This window comes from Anolis carolinensis, unplaced genomic scaffold, assembly GCF_035594765.1.
Source record: "Anolis carolinensis isolate JA03-04 unplaced genomic scaffold, rAnoCar3.1.pri scaffold_12, whole genome shotgun sequence".
Taxonomy (NCBI): Eukaryota; Metazoa; Chordata; class Lepidosauria; order Squamata; family Dactyloidae; genus Anolis; species Anolis carolinensis.
This window is the reverse complement of record NW_026943823.1, coordinates 8,320,398-8,348,130: the sequence shown is the minus strand read 5'-3', so window position 1 is coordinate 8,348,130 and position 27,733 is coordinate 8,320,398. Positions and strand designations below refer to the sequence as shown.

The 27,733-nt window shown below is 42.3% G+C and overlaps 4 protein-coding genes across 8 annotated transcripts in view; 2 read left to right on the top strand and 2 right to left on the bottom strand.

Moving 5' to 3' along the window:
* Positions 1-488: 488 nt before the first annotated feature.
* cmc4 (C-X9-C motif containing 4) lies at positions 489-8,907 on the bottom strand. 2 transcript variants are annotated; one of them, XM_003227796.4, is made up of 3 exons: positions 8,824-8,907; positions 2,608-2,676; positions 489-1,704 (listed from the first exon to the last, which is right to left on the bottom strand). In XM_003227796.4, the coding sequence occupies exons 2-3, from the start codon at positions 2,663-2,665 to the stop codon at positions 1,535-1,537; spliced, it is 228 nt and encodes a 75-aa protein (XP_003227844.1). In that variant the 5' UTR covers positions 2,666-2,676; positions 8,824-8,907; the 3' UTR covers positions 489-1,534. The 2 variants fall into 2 exon arrangements, with proteins under 2 accessions (XP_003227844.1, XP_008119337.1); XM_008121130.3 differs by lacking the exon at positions 8,824-8,907 and adding an exon at positions 3,712-3,853.
* mtcp1 (mature T cell proliferation 1) lies at positions 3,766-8,913 on the bottom strand. 4 transcript variants are annotated; one of them, XM_062963707.1, is made up of 5 exons: positions 8,824-8,913; positions 4,435-4,617; positions 4,149-4,315; positions 4,003-4,055; positions 3,766-3,904 (listed from the first exon to the last, which is right to left on the bottom strand). In XM_062963707.1, exons 2-4 carry the CDS (start codon positions 4,553-4,555, stop codon positions 4,008-4,010), a joined length of 336 nt encoding a protein of 111 aa, XP_062819777.1. In that variant the 5' UTR covers positions 4,556-4,617; positions 8,824-8,913; the 3' UTR covers positions 3,766-3,904; positions 4,003-4,007. The 4 variants fall into 4 exon arrangements, with proteins under 4 accessions (XP_062819777.1, XP_062819779.1, XP_062819778.1 ...); XM_062963709.1 differs by lacking the exon at positions 8,824-8,913 and adding an exon at positions 8,606-8,817; XM_062963708.1 differs by lacking the exon at positions 8,824-8,913 and adding an exon at positions 5,458-6,867.
* On the top strand, positions 8,913-14,283 carry brcc3 (BRCA1/BRCA2-containing complex subunit 3). The gene is made up of 8 exons (XM_062963704.1): positions 8,913-9,103; positions 10,255-10,375; positions 10,570-10,656; positions 11,215-11,303; positions 11,858-11,913; positions 12,047-12,178; positions 13,025-13,068; positions 13,666-14,283. Exons 1-8 carry the CDS (start codon positions 8,999-9,001, stop codon positions 13,815-13,817), a joined length of 786 nt encoding a protein of 261 aa, XP_062819774.1. The 5' UTR covers positions 8,913-8,998; the 3' UTR covers positions 13,818-14,283.
* A 7,844-nt stretch (positions 14,284-22,127) lies between these two features.
* faah2 (fatty acid amide hydrolase 2) overlaps positions 22,128-27,733 on the top strand; it is a 31,231-nt gene continuing 25,625 nt past the window's right edge. The window contains exon 1 of the mRNA XM_003227803.4: positions 22,128-22,463. Within this exon, the coding sequence (XP_003227851.1) occupies positions 22,194-22,463 (270 nt within the window). The 5' untranslated portion in view covers positions 22,128-22,193. The remainder of the gene's footprint in view (positions 22,464-27,733) is intronic.

Sequence of the window (27,733 nt, the reverse complement as noted above, 5' to 3'; positions counted from 1 at the left end):
ACAACAACAGTAATAAGTGAAATACTGACGAGCTAGAAGTCTTCATCAATAATTCTCAGGCCTCAGAATATCTGCACACATAACACTATTACTGCTTTTCAACAATAGTGACCATTACTTAGCTGATTGATTTCCTGTAGGTCTTCAGACAGATCATAAACAAGACAAAAGAGTCTATGGACAAGGGTCACTGTGCCCATAACTTAAGTTTGTTGGCTTCTATTATGCAATAGTTGTTTTTGATCCTTAAGCTCTTCCAGAAGAAATCAGATTTCTAGACCAAAGGTTGGCAAAGCCCACCCCTCCATTTTTAGAAATAGTATCACCCCAGTAAGAGCTGGCCCATGACACCAGAATTCACATACACGTTCTAGTAAATCTGTGTGCACATTATGCAAAGGAAATTGGGACAAAGGTTGATTTAAAATGAAAGGGAAGAAAAATGTGATCTTCAGTGCCTTAATTTTTTAAAAAAAACTAGTTCTGAGTCCTGTGTTCTTTGTTTTATTTTTTGCAGCATGGAATTTAAAAACATTCAACACACACTTATTCCACTGGCTTTGGTGATGCCTGCTGACTAATGCACACAGAACATTGCACTGGTTTTGAAATTATTCAACAATGATGAGGTACTAGATTGATACAAGGGTACTAAAATAGGCTCAACATCTCCTGGGTTGTCTTCAGCAGGGTCTAAATTGGGTGAGGAAAGTGATGCTACAAGCACACTCCAATTCCATTCATTGGAATGGCACTTTGCTCACATAAGTTGCAGAGTGAAGGGTTTTTAAAAAATACCTTTCACCACTCTGACTCCATAAAGTGACTATTGCTTTACAAAGGCGAGGGAGAGCTCCACATCACACTATAATTATCCCTGAAATTTCAACAGCATTCACATAAATCAGTATTGTGCAATTGGAGATCAGTGCTACTCAATCTACAATCCAAAGGATCGACCGGATAGTCCAAAGGTTAGATGGGTTGCAGACAAGGATACTGAGGCACACAGGTAACCTAACTATTGCTGTGCTGAATGGAGAAGGCAGCTTCTGTTGCCAACGTTGTCTGCACAGCAAAAAGGCAGGAGGAGGGCAGCTTCTGAGCAGCCTGGGAAATCCTCATTTACTGGAAATAAAGGTTCTGCAGATTCACAACAGACTAATTTACATACTATGTCTAACAAGATTGTCTGAAACTTGAACGAACAGCAAAAAGGACTGCTTGGATTCCACCTAGCAGTGGAATATTGCTACTCGTGACAACAGATTTCGATGACACTGAACATTAACACACCAAATTGTTCTACTCCAATCTAATCCACAATAAGGCTAAAGCAGGACTACATTTTGATGGTAGAACTGCTGAACAGCTCTAATCTTAACAGACACTTGTTGCTTTCTTGCTGTGAATGTCTGAAAGAAGAGCTGGCTTGCATCCTGGAATGTGCTCCAATGCAAGCGGGATGGATGAGGTATTGTGCAGCTACATAGTTTGCAGGAAAGGCCTGTGCTCCCCAGCAGTCCGTGTCTCCTCAGGATCGTGGGGTGGGAAATCCCTTGGGAGCCAGAACTGGCTTCTGTTTCGCTTTTTCCTCCGACTCAAACCCCGAACAAGAGATAGATCTGCCCTTTGGATACCGGACACAACATTTTCTCATCTCCTGGATGGCAGCTTCACATTTAGATTCCACATAGTTGTTTGCTGGAAGGAGGGGGAAAAACAATTTGAAAACTAGTATATGATCACCCCTCATTGAGAGTCACGTTTTAAGAATACTGCCCTTACAGTAGTCACGTTTTAAAAATACTCTTTTCCAGCCCCTTCCCCTTGTGTTTCATATTTACATTAAAAAGGTGGGGCTTTGCTGTGCAAATACCCACCCCTTGATAGAAGTGAACATTGAGATTCATAATCTTAAGCTAAGAGGACTGCAAAGACCATACCTTACTGGAAATTTTACAATATGATTTGGAAAATTTGTGTTATAACATATCTGCTGACATCCGTAGAAGAATCAATTTAAAAACAGCAATGTAATATGTATTAGTACTGGTAATTAATATGTTGCTTTGAGTTTCTCAATAACTGTTCTTTACATTGGATGGAAAACAACAACTAAAAACACAATTAATTGGAGTTGGAGAGAGCTGGATTAAAATGACAGGAAACCCAATCCCTGCTGTTCATTACAGGAGATTAGGGCTGGCAGTGGATTAGGCTAAAAACTGCACTCCTTTGCTGATGAGAGCAGGTTAAAGCTTTCCCTTCTCATAAGTCTTGCTCAGCCACCATGTGAGGTTGGCATATTCAAACCCTACTGAATCATAAATCAGACTGAATGATCTCGCGCCACACTCTCTTAGTCTTACCTCTCTTGCACATCTATAGCCATAAAAACAAAGTAAGAAATAAAACAGCCATGCATTCCACTTTAAATGCATTAGAGGAAAGACAGGATGAACCAACCAACCAAATACATTATTAATATTACAGTATTGCTGCTTCAGGAGTTTAAAAAAACACATCAGGTTATTGAATAGAAAGAGAAAATATTAGATGGCTCTGAATAATAAAATCAAAGAAGAGCCAAGAGATGTGGTATACCTTGCAAACATTTCTGGATTTCACAGGCATATTTCTGACAGGGATCCTTCTGAGCCATGGCCGGGGGAGCTAAAAGAAGAGGAAAGCATTATATTAGTAAGAAGTGTAAGAACTGACTAGGAAATTAGCAAAACACAATGTAAGTCGGTGTGAGAAGAGCTTTTTCTCTCCAGATGTTTTGAACTACAATTCCCATGCTGCATGGAGCTAATGGAATTTTTAGGCCAAAGGTTTTTCACTCTTGGTCTAAATAAAGCCTGTATGAACTCCAAAAGAACTTGGGAAAGCAAGATTAAGGCTCTCTTCATATCTTTTACTGCCCAGAAACAAGACTCCACTCTTGAGACCTCACTCCACCCACTGCCATCATCAGAGCGAGTTCTCCTTATCCACCCAGGTGAACCTATACAACACAAGCACCTCCTGCCTCCCACAAAGTTTGTTGAACAAAGAAGACCGAGAAATATTTGAAAGTCTGAAGGTTTTCTTTCTTGATCAGATCGGTACTTTTCACTCTTGCAATTCCAGAGTTCTTTCCCCTAACCCACACAGCCTTGCAAAATGCCGGTTTTTGAAATGATATGAAGAGGAGCACGTCCCTGATGCTACTCTCTACTGAAAAGCACCTCTCTTCAATCCAAATGCTAACATGCTTAAGGAGGATTGTATCTATCAAGGGACAGCAACTGGTGGTGAACTTTATTGAGACAAAAGTGTTTTAAACAGAGATCATAAAAAAGAGCAAAGGTTGAATGTTGGAGACAGGGTTCTCCCCTGGATGCCAGCGCCCTGTGTAACAAGAAAAGGGTGAAGTAACTTCTGGTCACGCTAGAACAGACAACTAATACACGAACCAAATTTACAGCAGCCATAGAGAACAGAATAGTGTTAATTGGGAAAAAACTTATGAAGTGTATTACTAAATAACACTAAGAGTTGATCTCATCCAGCATTGCATCTCAAGCAATGACCATCCAAATTCTTCTGCAGACCTCTGCAGAACAGCACTGGTGTAGCTGCTACCTCTTGTTGACCCTTAACATGTGATAATCTTGGTGCTCTGATCTTTTTCCAACTGAAGCATGAGGATCCCATGCTGCGTACCTAAAACTCCCCCTGTTATTTCAACTGGGCCATGGGAACACTTCTCCACAGTCTGTCCTAAGGTCTCAGGTGGCACTGTTGTGGGCTGTTAAGAGAGCTGCTGGGCACACTCTGCCACAGAGGCAGCGGCATTGCAGTGTTGGGAGTGACCACATAAAAAACAAACAGGGACAGCATCCTAGAGGCACAGCTCCTGAAAGACAAAAAACCATCATTAAAGAACTACTGCGAGTGGAATGGAAAAAACTGAGGAAGAAGCCGTTGGGGGAGGGAAGAGAAAGCAATACTTACTAAATTTAATCACTTGACAGGAGTTTCAGGAGTAGCTCCTCCACTCCAGTGATCTGCAAGAGACAAAAAGAGCTTTCAGATCAACTCAGTCATCAGTGCCAGCTTTTCAAAAACTCACAGCTAAGCATGTTTGGGGTTCTACCTACCATTAAATGGTGTTCGATGCCCCAGTTGCGGGAGTTACTATCCCGATACTGCTGTCCCTCTGAGAGCTGCCACATGTGGGGCAGCTGGGATGCAGGGAGGCGGCTGGGGCGCATCGCCTCGCCCAGAGGGACCTGGACCCTTCTTATCCGAGCTTGGAGGGTGCCTGCTTCCTGGAGGAGAAGCATAAAACAACGAAGAAAGGGCAGAAAATGTGAGCAGTTGCTTAAACAGTTCAAGCCAAACATCAAAGTCATCCAAACAAAAAAGTGCAGGGAGTATTCTTACTTGCCTCTTCGGGTGTCACTAGCCATGTCTTCTGGTTCTCATCACAATAGACACCCGTCCGTCGCACCCAAAGGCGGACAGGTGGGGACAGGGCATCACCGTCTTCCTCTCCTTCTGCCATTCCCAATTACGTTGCTAGGAAGGCCCTCCCTCCATTCCCCTTCTACACATGGTCCCCTTGGCCTTGGAATAAAGACACGGAATGAACTGTTAGTTCTCTACCCACCTAGCATGTGGTTCTGTTGTACAAGCATATACCTCAGTTAACACAGCCTCTCAACCAGAACGTTCTTTTTGCAGCCCACCAGCTCCTTTTGCCTGAGTACATTTCCCGCTTTAGGTTTTTAGCAACATCAGCACTGGGAGGATGATGAAGGAGGACCAGAGAATCTGATTGCAATGTCCGAAGAGTAAGCATTGCAATAAAATTTGATGTGGGGAAGTGTGGGATTCTACTGCAGCCAATCCTATTGGAGTTACATTTTCCTGCCTCCAACAGCCAGATAAATGGCAGCTGTTTCCAGAATCCCTTACTGTTTATGTGAAATCAGCAAAGCAAAAAGGGCCTGCCTCACCAGCTAGCCCTGATACATTAAAAAGATCTATAGGTTTAACCACCAAAATGGAAATAATGAGAAAAGTGGAAGAAAGTGAGTGAAAATCATATTTGGAAGAAGCCTTCAAATGGGCTCTAGAAAGTTCAAAATGTTTCAATCTCTCATGCAAGGCTAGCCTGATTTGGTTTCTATATACCCATATTGTTAGCTCTGAGTAAAAAAAGTTTGCTGGATATTATTGTTATTCTTCCTTTTTTCCTCTTTGGTTTTGGTGTACAGGAACAGACCAATCTAACTATTTAAAAATGCCCAAGGATATATCTGCTTTGTTAACTGAGGCATAAAAACTTGTTTTTTAATGAAACGTTTAAAAAATGAGGAAAGGGGTTAGTAGGGGAGAAATTTAGGAAATATATGCCTTCCACACTGTAACCGTAGAAGGAATTCAAAATGAGTTACACCTCACCTAAAGGGCACATTTCATCTTCAGAAAGAAGTAGTGCTACAGAGCCATGACTTGTAATCTGACTTTGTTCAGTGAGACCTTTATGTCATCTGCAAAGTATTTGAGGATTCATGCTGTGTGACTGACTGAATCTGTCCAGGAGATACCTTAGTTGACAACTTAATTGGTACTGAGTCCTTTCAGCAGCTTGTCTTCCTGTCTCTTCTTTCCTTTCTCTGATGTTTTTTCTTCATCTCTCTACTCTCTGCTTCCGTGGGGCATCAGAGAAGGGAGGATCTGGGCTGGTCTCATTCTGGCAGAAAATCTTGAAGTCAGAGGAACTGCACCAATCATACCTCTGCTTTACTTCTTTCTTCTGCTGTTCTTAAAATACTATATGCTCAGTTGTGGTCCTCCAGATACCCACCAGCCTTAGTAAACATGCCCAATAGTGAGGACCGATGAGAGCTGTGATTCAAAATAACCGGTCAGTCATAGTAACTACCTTTGCTGGCAATAATTAAGAGAGAAAGAATTCAAAACAATGAGAAGGAGGAGGGAAATTTGCTATCTCACTTCCTTCCAAATGAGCAGGATATTCTCCTGCCCTTCCTTTCCCTGCTCTAACTAAATGGTTAGGCAGTGTTTTCTGGTCTAGAATCACAAACGGTATTTCAAAGAAAGAAGATGCTTCTTCCCAGTCATTGGTGACGTGGTGATCTTCGTGCACACGGACAATTATTTTATTATCCCATTGATTATACAAAGTGAAACACAAATGAAATATGTACAAGAATATCATCCTACAGATGAAACTTCTTATGGCGTTCTCAGTCCCAAACTGGATAAAGGATGAACAATAGCAAAATGCAGATCAGGAAAATCATACTTTAGTAATGTAAGGAAAGAAACAAGAAATCTGATATAAAGATTTTAGGGAGAAAAAATGTATGTTTTCCCAGTGGACAGAAAAAAACCAACATTCTCTTTCTTTTGGTAACAAGCAGTTAAACAGCAACAAGATTCTGAACTTTTATAAAGGGAAAGTCGGCTTAACACGTAAATACATTGAGAATATAAATCTAGTAAAAATGGAGGGGACTCAAGTGTCAACTCCCAAGAGAAAAGCGCTCTTTGCACCTGCAATCAGACTGAAAAAGGCCAATTCTCGAGCCAAAAGAATTCATTCAAGCCCTTTTGCTAAGCATGCCATATGCTGAGGAGGGCGCAGACTTGAGAAACTGTGAGTCAGTGCTATATAAGTTCCATGCAACCTGTTTCCAAGCAGGAAGTAGGACTCAGATCATGAAATCGGCACACACAATGCTGTTCCTTCCCCCATTTTTAAGAAATTGAAAGGCAATTCAGACACCCTTGGAATCCATAGTTACTAAGCTGACTGTCCTCTTTCCACAATTTCAGTGTTTTGCATGAACACGAAATTTATCAAACTCTTAAACCACTATATATTTTTTTGTAATTGGTTATGTTAGAGTGAATGACCTTAATAGGATTCATGGGGAAATAGTGCAGTGATGCCGGTTGAATGCTGTATTTCTGAATGTGTGAATTGAAGGCCTCTTGGGACATTTGAGGCGCAGTTTGGAAGGGTGGGGCAACTTTGCTGAGAAAACTTTCACTTCTGAATCAATCCTGCCTAGGCCAACCAGATAAGTGCTGCTGGGAAAGTGCAAGAAAGAGCCTGACTCTTTTCAGTGCCATGAATAAATGATGTGATTTTGAATCTGCCACAACAGGCTGACCCCCAGTCTGAATTATCTGGGTTATGGGCCCTGGGTTATCTGAGTCCACACTCATATATTCCAGTTCAAAGCAGATGTGGGAATTTATTCAGGAGTGTATATTAGATAGTTTCTCTCTTTATTTTTATATGTATAGAAGAATCAAGAAGGCAGAGCCACACCACTCTTTAGCCCAAACAAACAGTGGGAAATCTGGTTTACCTGAAGAAGCAACGAAACTGGCCTATACCCGGGAAACCAGTCGTAACCATCCCCGGCACCACAGATCACTTGGCCATCCCAGATACCCTACAACGGATTGGTATCAACATCTAGAAACAACAATCTATTTATTTAACCCTTAAGACATCGTGATATGTCTGGTATCCAAGAGCTACTCTGAGAAGAACTTATAAAGATGATATATTAATTACTGAACTGTCTTTTTCTATGCTCCAGCAACACTTGAGAACACTATCAAGAGGGCAGTAGATTCTGCTTGTTTTTCATTTATTTGATTGGACAAGATTGTAATCAATCTAGAGACTACAACAGTTTTATGTTAAGGCCTATGTGAAGGGTTGCCTTTATGTACATATGCATGTTAAGAACTGTTTATTTACCTTGATTCAACGCTGCGACAGCAATTTTGATTGTTATTAAGTCAACAATAAGACTTTATCTGGTTTTGATTTCTATTTGACATAACTGACACTTAAACTATAAATAGGAATAGTTTTTCCATAATACCTTTGTAAGTGTTGCTAAGTGTATTCCTTTATGTTAAGAACTATACTAATGTAGTGAAAGAGAATATAAGTAGTGGATACCTAAAGTAAAGTATTCATTGCAATATATACTATTAGTAAACATAAGAGTTTCCAGAGGGCTATGATCTACCACTATCCAGTTTAGATTGTTGTTAATATGACACCATAATCCCCTTCTTTTGCAGCTTGTATAACAAGTGCCACTAAAAGTTGTTTATATAGAAGATAATATTACATTACCAACGTAGTATCCTCACATTATATACCATACTTTCCTTTTTACGTTTCACTGTAGATTATAGACATCTGTGCTTTGAGTTACAACAGGCTGACCCCCAGTCTGAATTATCTGGGTTATGGGCCCTGGGTTATCTGAGTCCACACTGCCATATATTCCAGTTCAAAGCAGATGTGGGAATTTATTCAGGAGTGTGAAAAGGGCCTCGGATAACCCAGTTCCAAGCAGATATTGTTGGATGTTCTTCCTTGATATTCTGGGTAATGTGGCTGCGTGGAAGGGCCCTTCGTGACCTTGGGCGAGGCACACTCTCTCAGCCTCAGAAGGAAGGCCAAGGCAAACCCTTCTGGGCCAATTCGGAGAAGGGTTGGAACTCGAGGGGACACAGAACAACAACAATAACAACAAAAACAACAAACCAGGCCGGCTTCCTTTAAGGGGGAATGCGCCCCGCTGAGGAGTTCCCATGGCAACAGGCGAGAGGCCTGCACGGAGAGGGCCAAGCCTTCGCTCGAGTAGGTCCACACACCCCTATTTATTGAGCCCTCCCCTTTTCCTATTCGTTTTCCAGCTTCCCCCAGTAATGGCAGCAATAATAATGACACACTGTCCCCGTTCTCCCAACAGCAGAACCGACCTGGCACGGCGTTAGCAGCGGAACCGATACAGCGCGTCTTGCGGGAGCTGGCCGGGCGCTTCCGGTTAAGGGATGTTTGGGGACCGGAACCGGAAGTCGGCGTTGTCCGGGAGACGCGGAAGGAGAGGGGTCTCGGGGATTGGCTGCTGGTTCTCCGGCCTGGGAGAAGGTCGGGATGGCGGTGCAGGCGGCCCACCTGGAGGCCGACGCCTTCCTGGTCTGCCTGAACCACGCGCTGAGCACCGAGAAGGAGGAGGTCATGGGCCTCTGCATCGGGGAGGTGAGGCGTCCGCGCGCAGGCCCAGGCCTTGCTGCCCTTCCTCCCGTCTCTTGGGCCCCTTCCACACAGCTGAATAAAATCCCACATTTTCTGCTTTGAACTGGAATATATGGCAGTGTGGACTCAGATAACCCAGTTCAAACCAGATATTGTGGGATTTTCTGCCTTGATATTCAGGGTCCTGAGGGCCCTTCCATACAGCTATATAATTTATTATTATTTATATATCTCCCTCATTTCTATCCCGCCCTTCTCACCCGAAGGGACTCAGGGCGGCTCACAGTCTGGCAAAAATTCAATGCCAATATACAATACAAAAAGATAAAACATAAGCAATTAAAACAATTGGATAATTTAACAAAATACAATAAATGCATTTAAAACAATAGAGTATAAAATACTTGAACCATTCGTCCGCAAAACCTTGTACATGAACCATGATCCGGCCCGAGTCAAAGCCAACAGAATTCACTCATCAAATGCTTGCTCACAAAGCCAAGTCTTCACTTTTTTCCTAAAACTCAGAAGGGATGGAACCTGCCGGATATCACTGGGGAGGGAGTTCCACAGCCGAGGAGCCTCCACTGAGAAGGCCCTGTCTCGTCCCCACCACTGAGAAGGCCCTGTCTCTCGTCCCCGCCACCGTGAAGGCCCTGTCTCTCGTCCCCGCCACCGTGAAGGCCCTGTCTCTCGTCCCCACCACTGAGAAGGCCCTGTCTCTCGTCCCCACCACCGTGAAGGCCCTGTCTCTCGTCCCCGCCACCGTGAAGGCCCTGTCTCTCGTCCCCGCCACCGTGAAGGCCCTGTCTCGTCCCCGCCACCGTGAAGGCCCTGTCTCTCGTCCCCGCCACCGTGAAGGCCCTGTCTCTCGTCCCCGCCACTGTGAAGGCCCTGTCTCTCGTCCCCGCCACCGTGAAGGCCCTGTCTCTCGTCCCCGCCACCGTGAAGGCCCTGTCTCTCGTCCCCGCCACTGAAAAGGCCCTGTCTCTCGTCCCCATATAAAATCCCACATTCTGCTCTGAACTGGGGGTCTTTCCACACAGCTATATAACCCAGAATATCAAGGCAGAATAACCCACAATATGTGCCTTGAACTGGGGCATAAATACAAGGAGCTATCAATAAGGGTTGTTTTCTGGATTTATCTCCAGGTCGACACTAGCCGAATTGTCCACATTCATTCTGTGATCATTCTCCGGAGGTCGGATAAAAGAAAGGACCGCGTGGAGATTTCTCCTGAGCAGCTCTCGGCTGCTTCAACGGAAGCAGAGATATCCTTTGATGGAAATTATGGGGTATCTATGAAAAACAGTGGTTTTTTAAAAAATTAAGAATACTTTTTTTTGTCTCGTATACTTTTTAGAAGTGATTTACATTTGTAACTAGTCTGATATTACATGAGTCAGCTAAGCTTAGGGTGTAGTCATATCTAACATTTTTTAAAACAAGACCTTAACTAGCACACAGATTGGCTGAATTAACAGGGCGGCCTATGAGAGTTGTGGGCTGGTATCATTCTCATCCACATATAACAGTCTGGCCATCTCATGTAGGTAAGAGAATTCTCTTTGAAGTTTGTCCCTTGTATTGCCTAGGATGGTATGGATCATGTGTGACCCTCCCAATGTTGCTGAGCCACAGCTCTTATCAGCCTTCTCCTGCATGGCCAGTACCGAGCAACCCCTGTAAGGTGGTGGTTATTAATCTACGTAATAGGCCATCTCTATGGCATAGGGGTGAAGCAGCCAAAAAGGAGGGTGAAGTGCCAGTGGACAAATCTTTTTTATTATTATTCAGTGCCTTAGCTGGACAATGGTGGATGGGACTAGTTCTTTTTTTCATTGATGTGGGGTTTTTATTGTATTTGTTTGTATTTCAACAAAAATGACTTTAGGGATTCTTTTGAGCTTGATTGCAGCTTGCATTATAACATAATCTATCAGATGTCCTCTCTTTTGTGTTTCTTTCCAAAGTTTAGCTGTTTCTGCATAAAAATGACATCTGTGTCTGGTTTGAGTATTCAAGAATGATGACCCTATGGTTACTTTTCAAGGAGGGACCTGGGAACTCTTGACTTTGTGGTTTGTGTTTCCTGTTTTTTATGTACATAGATGTCCGTACACAAGCAATGTATCAAATGATGGACCAAGGCTTTGTGGGGCTTATATTCTCCTGTTTCATTGAGGACAAAAACACAAAGGTAAACAGGATACAGATAAATGGCATCCACTCATGTCTCAAAGCAAATATCTCACTTATCTGTCCTTGTGTGAATGAACATTCTGTTTGTATTTAGAGCAGGAACGGGGAATGTGTTGGCCTCCACCTGTTGTTGTCTTGAATTTTTCCCCAGCCCTGGCCAACATAGTCAGTGGAGGGGATTGCAATATCCAAAATGCTTATGTTCTTTATCCAGGCATTAGAAGGGTTATGTCATGTCCCGCAGTTAATGGTGGTTGGTATATTGGAATGCCTAGGAGTTGATGGTGGTTAGTATATATAATACTTGGCAGTCTGGTGATGGATAATATAGAATCATGATTAGCAGGGTGGCGATGCTGCAAAAGGTATGGAAGGGGTTAATCTCCCTTTTTATTTCTGTCTCCCACCTCTTCAAAGAGTGGATATGAATCAGGTTAAGGGTTAGGGTTAGGGTTAGGGTTAATAAACTGAAATAAACTGTTGTGTTTGGGGATGGGTAAGTTAACATGACTAATTTGTTTTTCATGAACTTGTGTCTGCTGATTTCTTCAGACAGGCCGGATTCTGTACACTTCTTTCCAGTCCATTCAAGCCCAAAAGAGCTCAGAGTAAGTTGAAGAGTTCAGCAAAGCCTTGCCTTTTAAGTGGAACTTGCCTCCAAGTAAGCACGAATAGCATTGTTCTGTAGAACTCTAGTGTCCACATATAGGACAATTACACTGATATTTTTCTGTTTTCTAGATACGAAAGGATTGAAATTCCAATTCACGTTGTTCCTCACAACACCATTGGGAAAGTGTGTCTTGAGTCAGCTGTTGAACTGCCTAAGATTTTGTGTCAAGAGGAGCAGGATGCTTATAGGAAAATTCACAGGTAAATCAAGTGTTTCTTCTTTCCCAAATCACAGGGATGATCAGTATACTATGGGTGGCTTTTCAAGGTCCCTTCTATCTTTTTTGCATAAAGTAGAACAACGTTGGGCTATTCTATTTTATGATGTTTTCTATATTTTTTTTTCATTTTTAGTCTTTATTTTATTTGTTGTCATTTTGTTTATTAAGTTACAGTTAGGTTGTTTTTATTGTCTAATGTGCTTTGTCTTGATGTAAACTGTATGGTTTTCTTTGGGCATGTAATGGTTGCCATATGTTGGAAACTGCCCTGAGTCCCTTCGGCGAAATAGGGCGGTCTATAAATAAAGTTTATTATTTTATTATTGGACACCTTAGGCCCTAGGGGCAAATTAGGCCATCTGGACTTCTCAGAAAGCAATATTCCTATGACACCACCTCTCCCTGGCTTCTTATTTTTTTATATCCTGCTTTTCTTTCAAACAAGACTCCAAATGCTTTTGAGTCCCATTCCTAGATTTTAGACTTACCCCTTCTCAATTCCAAAAAAAGTTGAAATGTCCAGAATACATCTACTTTATAAGAATCAGTATGCTACTGAATGCCAGGTGCTAGGGATAAACCATGGGAGAGATCTTGTTGCCTTTGTGAGAGCTGCATGGAAGCATCTGGAATGGATGGGCGTTTTTGTTTTATCAACAATATCCTTATTGTACATTAAAGTAGTGTGATTGGAGGGAAGGGGGTGTAACATCAAATAAAATGGGAAGAACTGATACAATATAAAATTGAATAAACTGTGTTCTTCGCTTAGCCATCTTAATAGTTTCCTTTGTCTCTTTTTTTGTTTTTCCCTCACTATGTTTAGCCTTACTCATCTGGATTCAATAACAAAGATACACAATGGCTCAGGTAAGGGTTTCCAATTCAAGTGCACTGACATGTTATTTTGGTTGTTTACACATTTTTAAAGTAAGTAGGCTTTTGAGCCCTGATAATCAGTAACTGGTTGTTCTTCTACACCAAGAGTTTGCAAGTATAGTGAGTTTATTTATATGTGAACAGGTTTTGTGAAGAGGTGGTACTGCATATACTAATGTATAAGTCAAGGGCAGATTTTGGGGGCCAAAAGTATGGATTTTTATATGACTTGTTGATAAATTAAGGGTCATTGCCCTTTCTGTGCCATTTTCCCAGGATTGGGTGGTCTTACAGAAGAAACACCAAGATTTGGAAAAACTCTTATGTAGTACAGATGTGTTGATTTGTGATTATGGAGGTTGGTGAAACATTTCATGGTTTGATAGCATCGTCCCCTGGCACTCTAAAGCAACCCATGGGGGATTTTCTTCCTTGCCCTTCTTATCACTACTCTGTGCTAAATTGACCTGGATATGATCACTCTTGGAGCTGAAAAAGTTAATTGCTAAGACTAATTTTGCTGGCACGTCGACCTGCAGATAGAGAGGGCTTATCTCGAGTAATGGTTGCATCTGCCTTCCTTGCCAGTGTTCACGAAGAACCTCTGCAGCCAGATGTCAGCCATCAGTGGCCCACTCCTGCAGTGGCTGGAGGACCGTTTGGAGCAAAACAAACAGAGGATGCTGGAATTGCAGCAGGAGAAAGAGGAGCTTCTCAAAGAGCTGGCTGCCCTGGAGTGAGGGAATGCGGGCTTCGTTTTGTCCAGGGAGACATTCCTCGGCTTGACCCTGTCCTCACTTGCTGCTTCTCCTGGGACTCTTTCCATGCTGCCACAAAATCAGAAGGACCCTAGAGCATGGATTATCAGTGTGCAGGGCATTGGAGAAAGGTGCAAGTTAATTTTTGCAGCAATTGACTCTTTTCTCACACAACAGTTCTCAGAGCTAAAGATGTGTGTGTTGGAATAATATAGACTTGGCAGTTCTTGTCCTGATACACCTCTAGGGGTAACTAAATCACTTGTTCTTATGTGTGAATTGGCCTCTTTGGTGATGGCAGAGAGAGACATGGGTCCTCTTCTTTCTCAATTGACAAATATTATGTATGTAAACGGCAAAAAATTCAATTGGTGACACTTCACAAAGCAAGACCTGTATCTTATTGTCTGTCTTTATGAATAAAGTCAAAGTGAATAGAGTTTTACAACTGTGTGAAGTGTGTTGCCTTCATAATGCTCCCTTATGCACCCTCGCTGCCATCTTAGCAGGGTGTTGTTTGAACTGCATTGGAGATAGTTACATATAGTGACTATAGAAGAAGGAGTCAAACAATGCACATGGTTTACCGTTTCTGGACAGCACTTTGTCGAAATATTTTATCCACAACACCCTGAAAACAATCTGGTCCAACATATCCAAAGGGCGCAAGGACTGGGGGTGATGATTATGAAAACAATCTTTATTTATTTGTATTTATTTATTTATTTATTTATATGTGTATTCCTGCCTCTCCAGACAGGGTACAACTAGGCAAAGCAAGGCAAAATGTTTGGAAAGCTTTGGTGTAGACATTTTAGTCATTTTTAGTCAAAAAATTAACTCAATTAAAGTGTTCCAAGGGATTCAGCAGACAGATTTGTTCCTCATCATATGTCGCCAGCTAATCCCGCCAACTGTTGTCTTTACTTGATTTAATGGAATAATTTCTATGCAATCAGAATTTTGCATACATTCGAACACAAATTATTCAGTCTTGAAACAGTGATATGTATTTTTAAAAATTTGCTGCAGGGGGGCAGCGTTGGAGAAGGGAGAACTTATCAATGGAATAAATAAATACACAATATTTAAAAACAGAAAGACAATGGGTCCATCTTGTGGTTAAGGTGCAAATGTACACTGCTTATAGGAATGTGCCTGCAATGCATAGAAATGATGGTGGAAGAAAGAACTGACATGACAGAACAGTTTCAGACCTGTATTGTCAGAGAGCTGTAATAATAATCATAATCATAATAGTAATAATAATAACAGTCCTAGACACTTGGGAAGTGTCCGACGTGTGATCTAATACAACAGCCGGCAGAGTGTCTTCTGTGGACTCATCTTGTGTTTCAAATAATAATAATAATAATAATAATAATAATAATAATAATAATAATAATAATAATAATAATATGTTGTTGTTGTTGTTGTTGTTGTTGTTGAAGGCTTTCATGGCCGGAATCACAGGGTTGTTGTGTGCTTTTCGGGCTGTATGGCCGTGTTCCAGAAGTATTGTCTCCTGACATTTCATTCACATTTATACCTCACAACCTCTGAGGATGCCTGCCATAGATGTCGGTGAAACGTCAAGAGTGAATACTTCTGGAACATGGCCATACAGCCCGAAAAACACACAACAACCCTATAATAATAATACTTTTATTTCTTAACCACTCTCCTCATTGCTCCTCATAACCCCAAGAAGGGTTATAATCCTCAAGACGCCAAGAAAAATAATAATAATGTTGTTGTTGTTGAGCTGTGTAATGCATGCCATAGTCACCTATTGTTGACATGAGGTGGAGTCAGGACCACATTCTGGAAGCCCAACACTACCATTAGGGAAAATGAGACAACCATCTCTGGTGCCAGAGGCTCATGCCATCTCTGACACCAAATAGATGTGAAGGATCCTTTTTCCCAGGCTGGTCCCAAAACTCCCAACTCCTAGGAATCCTGCTGAGTCTCATAGTGTCTCCATTATTGCGGGTTTGGGATTGCGATCATGTGTTGGTTCTGTAGTTTTGGATAGCATAGGGAAGGGTGAACACTCCTGTGGTGTTTGTTTTGCTGTCTGTGCACAACATTATGAAAACATTGAGTATAAAATGCAATATACGAGAACAAAGCATTCCTCTGCCACCAGACATTTATTAATGGATGAATGGCATTATTTTAAGATGGGCATAAACTCTTAATACATTTTAATATTTTAATGCTTAATGGTTTGAATAACATAAATGGTGTGGTTGCCTTTTTAAATATGTGTACCTATAATTCAAATGCTTTCATGTTGTTTTTAATTAATGTTGATTGATATTGATTGAGGGGTTGGGGTAGGGGAAGGAGGCAGGATTTAACAAAAAGCAAGCAAGCAAGTAAATAAATAAAGTATATATGACACATATGTGAATTTTGCAATCCCATCTCCAAGATGGCTCATGCAAATACTGGTATTCCGAAAGCTGGAATCTAAAACACTTGTTGACAAATAAATGGAAAGCTGCTTATGACAGCTAGGTTTATAGTCATTCCAGAGGGGTAAGATAAATGCAAAGATTTTCCCCTGACATTAGGTCTAATCATGTCCGGCTCTGAGAGTTGGTGCTCATCTCCATTTCTAAGCTGAAGAGCCGGCGTTGTCCGTAGACACCTCCAAGGTCATGAGGCCATTGGCATGACTGCATGGAGCGCCATTACCTTCCTGCCGGAGCGGTATCTATTGATCTACTCACATTCACATGTTTTCGAACTGCTAGGTTGTCCAGAGGGAACAAATCTGCTTGGATTTTAATGTATTGTTCATTATATTATTTTGTTTAATGTTGAAATGCAAAATTATGGTATTTGGAAAAAACAGGAAACGGTACACTTGGACTCTAAATGGTGTACACTTGGAACAAACTAATAGCTACAAATATCTAGGCATTACGTTTTCATCATCTGGTGCTTGGTCTAATCATATTACTCATAGTATACAAAGAGCAACAAAAGCAGCAGGTTCCATTTACAAGCTGTACCATCATAGATACCCAGGCACAATCAGGCCTGCCCTGGAAGTCTTTAAGAAAAAAATAATGCCAACACTCATATTTGGGGCCGAAATTTGGGGGCACACCAATTTGGCCAAGATCGAAGCCTTCCAAGTTAAGCAGCTTCGCATTCTCCTGGGACTTTCCAGAACAACACTGATGGCTGCTGTAAGGGCAGAGCTAGGAATGCTCCCAGTAAAAGCTCAAATTTTCAATTACTGGTCAAAGGTAAATCAGATGAATTCCAGTAGACTTCCTCACCTATGTTTTGAGGATCAAGACCAGCGTGCCCACAAGTCATCATGGGTAGTGGCCTTAAACAATGAGATGGCTAAAATTGGCCTTCCTTTACAATTTTTGAATGATCTAGGACCTAGGGCAAAACAAGTGCTCATGCAACGCACTCATGATATCTATGCTCAATTGGACCTAGCAAGTATAGGTAGGTCTTCTGCCACAAAGTTTTTAGACTCCCACAAAATGAATACTCATTTAGAACACTATCTGACTATTCCATTTCCATTGCCCTTAAGAAGAATATACACCAGGACCAGGTTTGAACAACTCGGTATTATGATGCCAACTGGTCGCTACTGTAACATCCCAAGAAATGAGAGATTTTGTGTCTGGGGAGATCAAATCGTGGAAGATATCGAACATTTTTTGATTGACTGCCCAGCATATGCCGAACTTCGACACAGTTATTTACATCCATTACTATCTAATTTTAGGTTTCCCAACAGAAATGATCTTCTGACAGTCCTCTTGCAAGGACAAGAAAGATCCACCATAATCAGAGTCAGCCTTTTTATCCTGAAAGCTATCAAGAAAAGAGCACATTTCCTGAAAGAAGAATCAGGAAAATAAGATTTTGTCGGCAAACAGATGGTCAGCTGCCTGTCCTCCCATCCTTTTTGCCTTGTTTTTATTTATGTTGCACTTTGAAATGGTCATATGACTGGTCAAACAAATAAATTATTATTATTGTTGAAATGTTTTAAGTTTTTGTCAAATATGTTGTGTCGTTGTTGGGCTTGTCCCTGTTGTGAGCCACCCCGAGTCTCTTCGGGAGATGGGGCGGGATACAAAAATAAAGTCTATTACTATTTATTAGGAGAGGATAGCAATAATATGCGGATGACACCCAACTCCTTCTGCGCTTGGAGCCTGGAGCAACGTCAATACCAAACAATTTCACCTTATGTCTGGAGGCTCTGTCGAACTGACTACGTGCTAGTAGACTGAAGGTGAACCCGGCGAAGACCGAGATTCTCTGGCATGGCCGCTCGACTGGTCTGACCACTTGTTACCCACCTTTGATGGTGCTGCCCTATCTCCTTTGCCTACCGTTAAGAGCCTGGGTGTCGTTTTAGATTTGCAGCTGACAATGGAAGCCCAAGTCGCTGCTGCCAGCAAACAGGCCTTTTTCCACCTACGACAAGCGAGGCAACTGGCACCCTATCTATCTGATGAGGCTCTGGCAACGGTCATCCATGCCACGGTCACGTCTAGGCTGGACTATTGCAACGCCCTGTATGTTGGGCTTCCGATGTCCACGACCCGAAAGCTCCGTATTGTTCAGAATGCAGCAGCCAGGCTACTCACAAGAACACCCATGAAATGCCACATAACACCAGTGCTGCAGCATCTGCATTGGCTTCCAACTGATTACCGTGGTCTATATAAGATGCTAGTTCTGACCTTTAAAACTCTTTACGGCCAGGGCCCATCGTACCTTAGGGACCGTCTCTCCTTCTCCCATCATCGGAGGTTGCAACGACCATCCCAACGCGACTTACTTTATATACCGGGTCCTAGAGATGTGCACTTGGAAAGGACCAGACGCAGAGCTTTTTCTATTTCTGCCCCTGCCTTATGGAATGCCTTGCCGCCCTATATGAGAGCCATGCGTGAGTTAGGGCCTTTTACCCTAGCACTCAGGGCCGTAGCCAGAAAAAAATTTCGGGAGGGGTTTTGAAAATTTCGGGGGGGGGGGGGTGTTGAACCCCTAGCACACACCCCTCCCCGCTACAAACCTGTCAATATCTGCTTGAGATAGTGCCTGGAGGGACTCTTAATGCTTTGGATCTCATAGACTTAGCATGGGGATTTGGTTAACCAGTTAAAATTCATGAGTAAACCAGGTTTTTTTTATAACCTGAAAAATTTCGGGGGGGGGGGTGTTTGAACCCCTAAAACCGCCCCCTCGCTACAGGCCTGCTAGCACTCAAGACCTGGCTCTTTACTAGAGCTTTTGATCTAGGTTAATTTTATCAATATTTGTATGTATGTATTTATATCTTTTACAATTTTATCTTGTAAATCGCCTAGAGCATCGTGGATGGAGGGCGATTAATAAGTAATTAAATGATGATGATGATAATAATCTGGATCTGGAGCTCTTTAAGGTGATGTGAATTTGGAAAATGTATTAAATCTTGACCTGGAAACCCTACTTTGAACTCAGTTTGCCACAATGGAAAGTGGAAGGAAGGCAGAGAAATGAAGACATTTGAAAGCAGGGGTCCTCTGTTTCATCGTTGGCCCACGACGGTCATTTCCTTAGACTTTATACCAGGCATGGGCAAACTCCAGCCCTCCAGGTGTTTTGGACTTCAACTCCTACAATTCCTAACAGCTTCAGGCCCTTTTCTTTTCCCCTTTAGCCGCTTAAGCGATAGGGTTGCTCTAAGTTTTAAATGACTTGAAGGTGTGCAACAGCAACAAACAATAGTCCAGCCCACCTACAGTCTGATTGAGAGTGAACTAGCCCTCTGTTTAAAAAGTTTGAGGACTATCCCTGTTTGGGACATTCGGAGGGTATGATACTGAAGATAAGCTAAATACATTTCTTCACAGGGAAAGGGATGTGCTTAAATTATACCTGGACAAGTTTTTCTGCCTTGTCTTGTGCCAGGCGAGCCAAATCGCCGACAGGATAGGCTTTGTTTACTTTCCAAAGCTTGTTTTGCAAGTAGGCTAGAAAATATCGTGCAACTCAATAGCAGGTACAGTAGAGTCTCACTTATCCAAGCCTCGCTTATCCAAGCTTCTGGATTATCCAAGCCATTTTTGTAGTCAATGTTTTCAATATATCATGATATTTTGGTACTAAATTCGTAAATACAGTAATTACAACATAACATTACTGCGTACTGAACTACTTTTACTGTCAAATTTGTTGTATAACATGAGGTTTTGGCGCTTAATTTGTAAAATCATAACCTAGTTTGATGTTTAATAGGCTTTTCCTGAATCCCTCCTTATTATCCAACATATTCGCTTATCCAACATTCTGCCGGCCCATTTATGTTGGATAAGTGAGACTCTACTGTACCTCTTTTTGCTTCCATACTTTGTACTAATCTTGCCGCAGTCCCTATAAGGAAGAGCAGTTTGTCTTGATTTTCGTTCAGTTTTACATTTGATATGCCTAATAGATACGTTTCGGGTAATGGAGGCAATTTTGTTCTTATTATTATGTTCTTACTATTATTCTTATTATTACTATCCACGATTAGATCTTAAAATTATTCGACATAATCCAAATGGACATTTTGACTCAGAGATTAAAAGATGTCAAGGAAAACAACAGACTGGTTGGGCTTCAGAGATTTTATTCGAAAAGACGGATACAAACTAACTAACTTATCCGACGTATGAAAATACGCCGAAATATTGAGATTGTTAAACCAGAAAAGAAAACAGACAACGGTAATCTAAAACCTTCAAGAGGACAATGGGAAGTCACATACTCTCCCCCACACACACTTTTTTCTTTCTTTTTTTCCCCTTCTTTTTTCTTAATTTTTATTCTCATCTTTTTGATTTTTTTTCCTTTTTGTTCTCTCTCTCTCACTTTCTTGTTTTCTCCACTCTCTCTTACTATCCTCACACAATTGTTTTCCTTGCTTTCACTGTAAATTTTTTTAAATAAATAAGAAAGAAAATATTGTGCAACTGTTTCCAAGCGAAAAATAAATCCTTATACTCTCACAGTTTTGTTACTGATTGTGTTTGGGGGAAATTGACCTTGATGGGAGTTATAGTTCACCTACTTCGGGAGAAACTGTGACCCCCACCAACAATAGACTGGGACCAAACTTAGTACAGGGAATCCCCATGACCAACTGAACCTACTGCAGGGGTTTGTGGGAATGGACCTTGATTTTGGGAGTTATAGTTCACCTACCCCGTTTCCCTGAAAATAAGACATCCCCAGAAAATAAGATCTAGTAGAAGTTTTGTTGAATTGCTAAATATAAGGCCTCCCCCGAAAGTAAGACCTTTGTTTGGAAGCATGCAGGATCGGTAAATGTACATAAAGGTAATAACAAGAAATAATAATAATATAATAATAATTTTATTCTTGTATCCCACCTCCATCTCCCAGAAGGGACTCAGGGCAGCTTACACAGGACAAGCCCAACAACAACATAAATTTACATACGAACAGAAATTTAAAACAGTAATTTAAAAACAGTATAGCAATAAAATATAATATAGAAATTCTTGAAAGGATTCACAGTTTGGTTATGCTGGTTTGTGATGGCAACTACTGTACAGTAGATAATAAATGTTCATTTTTAAAAATTCAACCATAAATGAATTCATTCTTTTTTGTGGAAAAATAAGACATCTCCTGAAAATAAGACCTAGCACATCTTTGGGAGCAAAAATTAATATAAGGCACTGTCTTATTTTTGGGGAAACAGGGTACATCCAGAGAAACTGTGACCCCCACTGACAATGGACTGGGACCAAACGTGGCACAGAGAAGCCCCATGACCAATTGAACCTACTGCAGGGGTTTGTGGGAATGGACCTTGATTTTGGGAGTTGTAGTTCACCTGCATCCAGAAAGCACTGAATCAGATGTCAGATCTGGACCAAACTTGGCACACAGGCCCAACATGGCCAACTACGAATACTGGCAGGGTTTGGGGGTGATTTCCCTGGGAATCTGCGAGTTGTAGTTCACCCTGATCCAGAGAGCACTGAACCCAGCCAACGCTGGATCTGGACCAAACTTAAGTGATATATGACCTAACATCCCAAAACAAGACTTTTTTCCGAATTTCCCTGCCTTCCTCCATTATACAATGGATATTGTTTTTTAGCTTTCTTGATGTTTTTCCTGCTTTTGCAGCGGGGGGCGGGGCATTTGGTAGCCACGCCCTTTGGAGGAGAGGTCAGGCTTCGAGAGGGAGTGGTAATATGAGGCCACGCCCACAAGGGGGCGTGTCACTCCGTGTCCCGCCCCTTCGGCGGCGTCCTTACCTTGGGTGTGCGCGCGCCTCAGTCCCGGATCCGGAGGGCGATGGCGCTGTCGCGGGTGGAGCGCGTGCTGGTGCTGGCGCTGCGGCTCTTCTCCTTCGCCTACCTGGGCCTGGTCAGCCTGGTCTCGTACGCCTCCGCCGCCCTGGCCTCGCTGGCCCTGGCCCCGGCCTCGCCTCCGACCCCCGAGGCCGCCAAAGCGCCCCCCACGCCCGCCACGCCCTGCAGAGTCCGCCGCGTGGTCCCGCCGCCCCAGCACCCGCTCCTCCTCCTCTCCGCCCGGGAGCTGGCCCGCAGGATCCGCCGCAAGGAGGTGGGCTGATGGGATCTGTAGTTCCCAGGGGCCCGGGGGAGGGTGGGGGGCGTGCCTCTGAGCATGTGCAGCGGGCCCGCCTCGTCCTCCTGGCCTCCTCCCTCACGCGTCCTGTGGAACGATGCCACCTTAAGAATTCCATCTTAAACATGCCACCCCAATAATGTCACTTTATAATACCACTCTAATGATGCCATCCTAATAAAGCCACCTTAAGGATGCCATCCTAATAATGCCACCTTTAGGATGCCATCCAAATAATGCCACCTTAAGGATGCCATCCTAATAATGCCACCTTAAGGATGCCATCCTAATAGTGCCACCTTAAGGATGCCATCCTAATAGTGCCACCTTAAGGATGCCATCCTAAGAAAGCCACCTTAAGGATGCCATCCTAATAATGCCACTGTAAGGATGCCACCCTAATAATACCACCTTAAGGATGCCACCCTAAGGATGCCATCTTAATAATGCCACCTCGAGGATGCCATCCTAATAATGCCACCTTAAGGATGCCATCCTAATAGTGCCACCTTAAGGATGCCATCCTAATAGTGCCACCTTAAGGATGCCATCCTAAGAAAGCCACCTTAAGGATGCCATCCTAATAATGCCACTGTAAGGATGCCACCCTAATAATACCACCTTAAGGATGCCACCCTAAGGATGCCATCTTAATAATGCCACCTCGAGGATGCCATCCTAATAATGCCACCTTAAGGATGCCATCCTAATAATGCCACCTTAAGGATGCCATCCTAATAATGCCACCTTAAGGATGCCATCCTAATAAAGCCACCTTAAGGATGCCATCCTAATAAAGCCACCTTAAGGATGCCATCCTAATAAAGCCACCTTTAGGATGCCATCCTTATAATGCCACCTTTAGGATGCCATCCAAATAATGCCACCTTAAGGATGCCATCCTAATAATGCCACCTTAAGGATGCCATCCTAATAGTGCCACCTTAAGGATGCCATCCTAATAGTGCCACCTTAAGGATGCCATCCTAAGAAAGCCACCTTAAGGATGCCATCCTAATAATGCCACTGTAAGGATGCCACCCTAATAATACCACCTTAAGGATGCCACCCTAAGGATGCCATCTTAATAATGCCACCTCGAGGATGCCATCCTAATAATGCCACCTTAAGGATGCCATCCTAATAATGCCACCTTAAGGATGCCATCCTAATAATGCCACCTTAAGGATTCCATCTTAAACATGCCACCCCAATAATGTCACTTTATAATACCACTCTAATGATGCCATCCTAATAAAGCCACCTTAAGGATGCCATCCTAATAATGCCACCTTTAGGATGCCATCCAAATAATGCCACCTTAAGGATGCCATCCTAATAATGCCACCTTAAGGATGCCATCCTAATAGTGCCACCTTAAGGATGCCATCCTAATAAAGCTACCATAAGGATGCCACCCTAATAATGCCACCTTAAGGATGCCATCCTGATAATACCACCCTAAGGATTCTGTCCTAATAATACCACCTTAAGGATTCAGTCCTAATAATACCACCATATGGGTTCTGTCCTAATACCAACTTAAGGATGGTGTCCTAGTAATGCCACCTTACGGATACCACCCTAATAATGCCACCTTAAGAATGCTATCTTAATAGTACCACCTTAAAGATGCCACCCTAATAATGCCATCTTAAGGATGTCTTCCTGATAATACCACCTTAATGATGCCACCTGAATAATTTCACAGAACAATACCACCATAATAATACCACCCTAATAATGCTACTGAATGATGCCATCCTAATAATAACTTCTGCCTCCTCCGAGGCACTCTCATTGCCCCAGAGGACTTGGGAGGTGTGTGTACACAGTACCAGGCCCCTAAAATGAATTGAATCATGATTTGCGGTTTTTCCAGTTCCGTAAAAAGTGGGCATGCCAGGAGAGAGAGAGTGGCTGCTTGCCCCGGGGATCGTAAATAGCCTTCCCTTCTCTTCCGGCTTAATCTGGGATTAAGGAAAGGACCGTAAAGTCAGTTTGAATTGCAGTGTGTCTGTCGCTCTCCTTTACCTGTTTAGATACCTGTTGAAGCAGTTTCAGAAATGCTGACACCTTCTGCCAAGAGCCTTAGGTCTTCCTGTTTCTGGCTTGGTTTGGAAAGAATGCCCTTTCCTCTACTTTCTCAAGCGTTGTTGTTGTCAGTTGCCGGCAAGTTGACTTTTAACCCCGGCTTTTGCATTTCCTTCCATGAGTTTCCACAATAGTCATGTTGAGTCTCTGGCTGCATCTGAACCACATCAGTTAAAGTGGTGTCAAACTGTGTTAAATCTACTCCGTAGTCTCTCGAACTTGGCCAACAATCTGGGATTTGAAGTTCAAAACACCTGGAGGACCAACGTTTGGGAAACACTTGTGCAGATGCACCCTTTGCTATTATTTTCTGCTAGTACAGCAGAGTCTCACTTATCCAACACTCGCTTATCCAACATTCTGGATTATCCAACACATTTTTGTAGTCAATGTTTTCAATACATCGTGATATTTTGGTGCTAAATTCGTAAATACAGTAATTACTACATAACATTACTGTGTATTGAACTACTTTTTCTGTCAAATTTGTTGTATAACATGATGTTTTGGTGCTTAATTTGTAAAATCATAACCTAATTTGATGTTTAATAGGCTTTTCCTTAATCTCTCCTTATTATCCAACATATTCGCTTATCCAACATTCTGCCGGCCCGTTTACATTGGATAAGCGAGACTCTACTGTATTGTAATGCCATCTACCATCCTTCCTTTTCTCCAGCTTGTGTGCATCCTTTCCTTCACTCTAATTCAGCTTCCTGTGTGATGCATACGAGTTAAACAGATCCGGTAATAATAACATGCCTGACTAGTTTGGTTTCCAGGGATTGTTATAGCCACAAGACCATTATTATGTTAATTTCCCATGAAAGCAAAGTGATGCTCAATATTTTATAGCGACGCCGTTTGCTATATATATACAGAGCAGGAAATGCCAGGTGTGTGAGCTGGGTTCAGAAAAGGAAGCGGTGCTAGAGATCATCTTGCAAACATGTTTATTATATGTGGAATTACTGAGTGCACCGAAGGTTTTGAAAGGAAAATCAGCCTGTGCTTTATAGTAAAGCCTTCAATTGTATAGATAATAATGCATTTCTCTTAAAGAAATGAGTATGCCACGATAATTGTCCTGTTCTCAGGACAGAATATGGAGGAAAAGAATGGTTTCTAAAGCTTAAGGTAAAGGTTTCCCCTGACGTTAAGTCCAACGTGACCGACTCTGGGGGTTGGTGCTCATCTCCATTTCTAAGCCGAAGAGCCAGCGTTGTCCATAGACACCTCCAAGGTCATGTGGCCGGCATGACTGAATGGAGTGCCGTTACCTTCCCACCGGAACGGTACCTATTGATCTACTCACATTGGCATGTTTTCAAACTGCTCGGTTGGCAGGAGCTGGAGCTAACAGTGGCCGCTCCCGGGGTTTGAACCTGGGACCTTTCGGTCTAAAGCTTAGTATCCCATTATTTGTTTTATTGTTTTATGCACTTATTTCCTGCGTTTCCATCTCATTTTCCTTCCAGTCCATCTAGTGTTGACGTCTGTTTCGGGATCCCGGAGTAAAATGTTTTACATTTTAGTACAGCACACAGAAATGTACAGTAGAGTCTCACTTATCCAACATAAACGGGCCGGCACAACGTTGGATAAGCGAATATGTTGGATAATAAGGAGAGATGAAGGAGAAGCCTATTAAACATCAAATTAGGTTATGATTTTACAAATTAAGCACCAAAACATCATGTTATACAACAAATTTGATAGAAAAAGTAGTTCAATATGCAGTAATGCTACGTAGTAATTACTGTATTTATGAATTTAGCACCCAAAAATCACGATATATTGAAAACATTGACTACAAAAAAGCGTTGGATAATCCAGAACGTTGGATAAGCGATTGTTGGATAAGTGAAACTTTACTGTATTTGCTTTTTGTGTGTGTCAGGAGTGACTTGAGAAACTACAAGTCGCTTCTGGTGTGAGAGAATTGGCCGTCTGCAAGGACGTTGCCCAGAGATGTTTTGATGTTTTTCCCATCCTTGTGGGAGGCTTCTCTCATGTCGCCGCAAGGGGAGCTGGAGCTGAAAGAGGGAGCTTATCCGTTCTCTCCCCAGGTTGGATTCAAACTGGCAACCTTCAGCTCAGCAACCCAGCCTTCAAGTCATCAGTCCTGCCGGCACAAGGGTTTAACCACTGCGCCACTATGGGCTCCTATTTGCTGAACTACCGTGTTTCCCCGAAAATAAGACAGTGTCTTATATTATTTTTTACTCCCAAAGATGCGCTAGGTCTTATTTTCAGGGGATGTCGTATTTTTCCATGAAGAATTATTCATATTCATTGTTGAACAAAAAAAATGAACATTGATTCTATACTGTACAGTAGTTGTCATCACAAACCAACATAACTAAACCAGACAAACTGTAACAAATTTCTTGTTACTACCATTATTTCTATATACAACTGGTATGTAAGCTGCCCCGAGTCCCTCTGGGGAGATGGAGGCGGGGTATAAAAATAAAATAATAATAATATTAATGTACATTTACCAATCCTGCATGCTATGGTGTTTTGTTTGGCGGGCGCCAGGTATGCTTCCAAACAAAAACTTTGCTAGGTCTTACTTTTGGGGAGGCCTTATATTTAGCAATTCAGCAAAACTTCTACTAGGTCTTATTTTTTGGGGATGTCTTATTTTCAGGGAAACAGGGTATGTCCTTAATCCAGATGCAGGAGGTTATAGGTATTTCACTGTCAGATTAACAGCTTTCCTCTGTTGACTCTTGTTGCCATTCCCCGTTGTGTTTGTAAACATTGGGCTCGGATATATGGCTTGTAGCTTGTAGCCATATATCTCCCCAACCCACTTTCGTAAGAAGGGGTTTGGCCTTCATTCAGATACTGTTAAGTCGTATCTTTTATCAGAACCGCTTCTTGCAATCTGAATGGGAAGGGCCACTAATCTCGGGCATCTTTCCAGAGCAAAGTGCAGGTGCAGATTTGCTCTTCCGCAAACCTTTAGCTTCTGCATGGAAAAGCCCAGAGCTGGGAAATGGAGAGGGTTGTTTTTAGAGAACGTGCGTTTCAGAGCCATGTTTTTCCTTGACCTCAATAACATGTTATCAGGAGAAAAACAATGATCAAAGAACGGGGAAATGCAGAAAGTATTGCAGTGACTTGTAACAGTTTGCAAGATT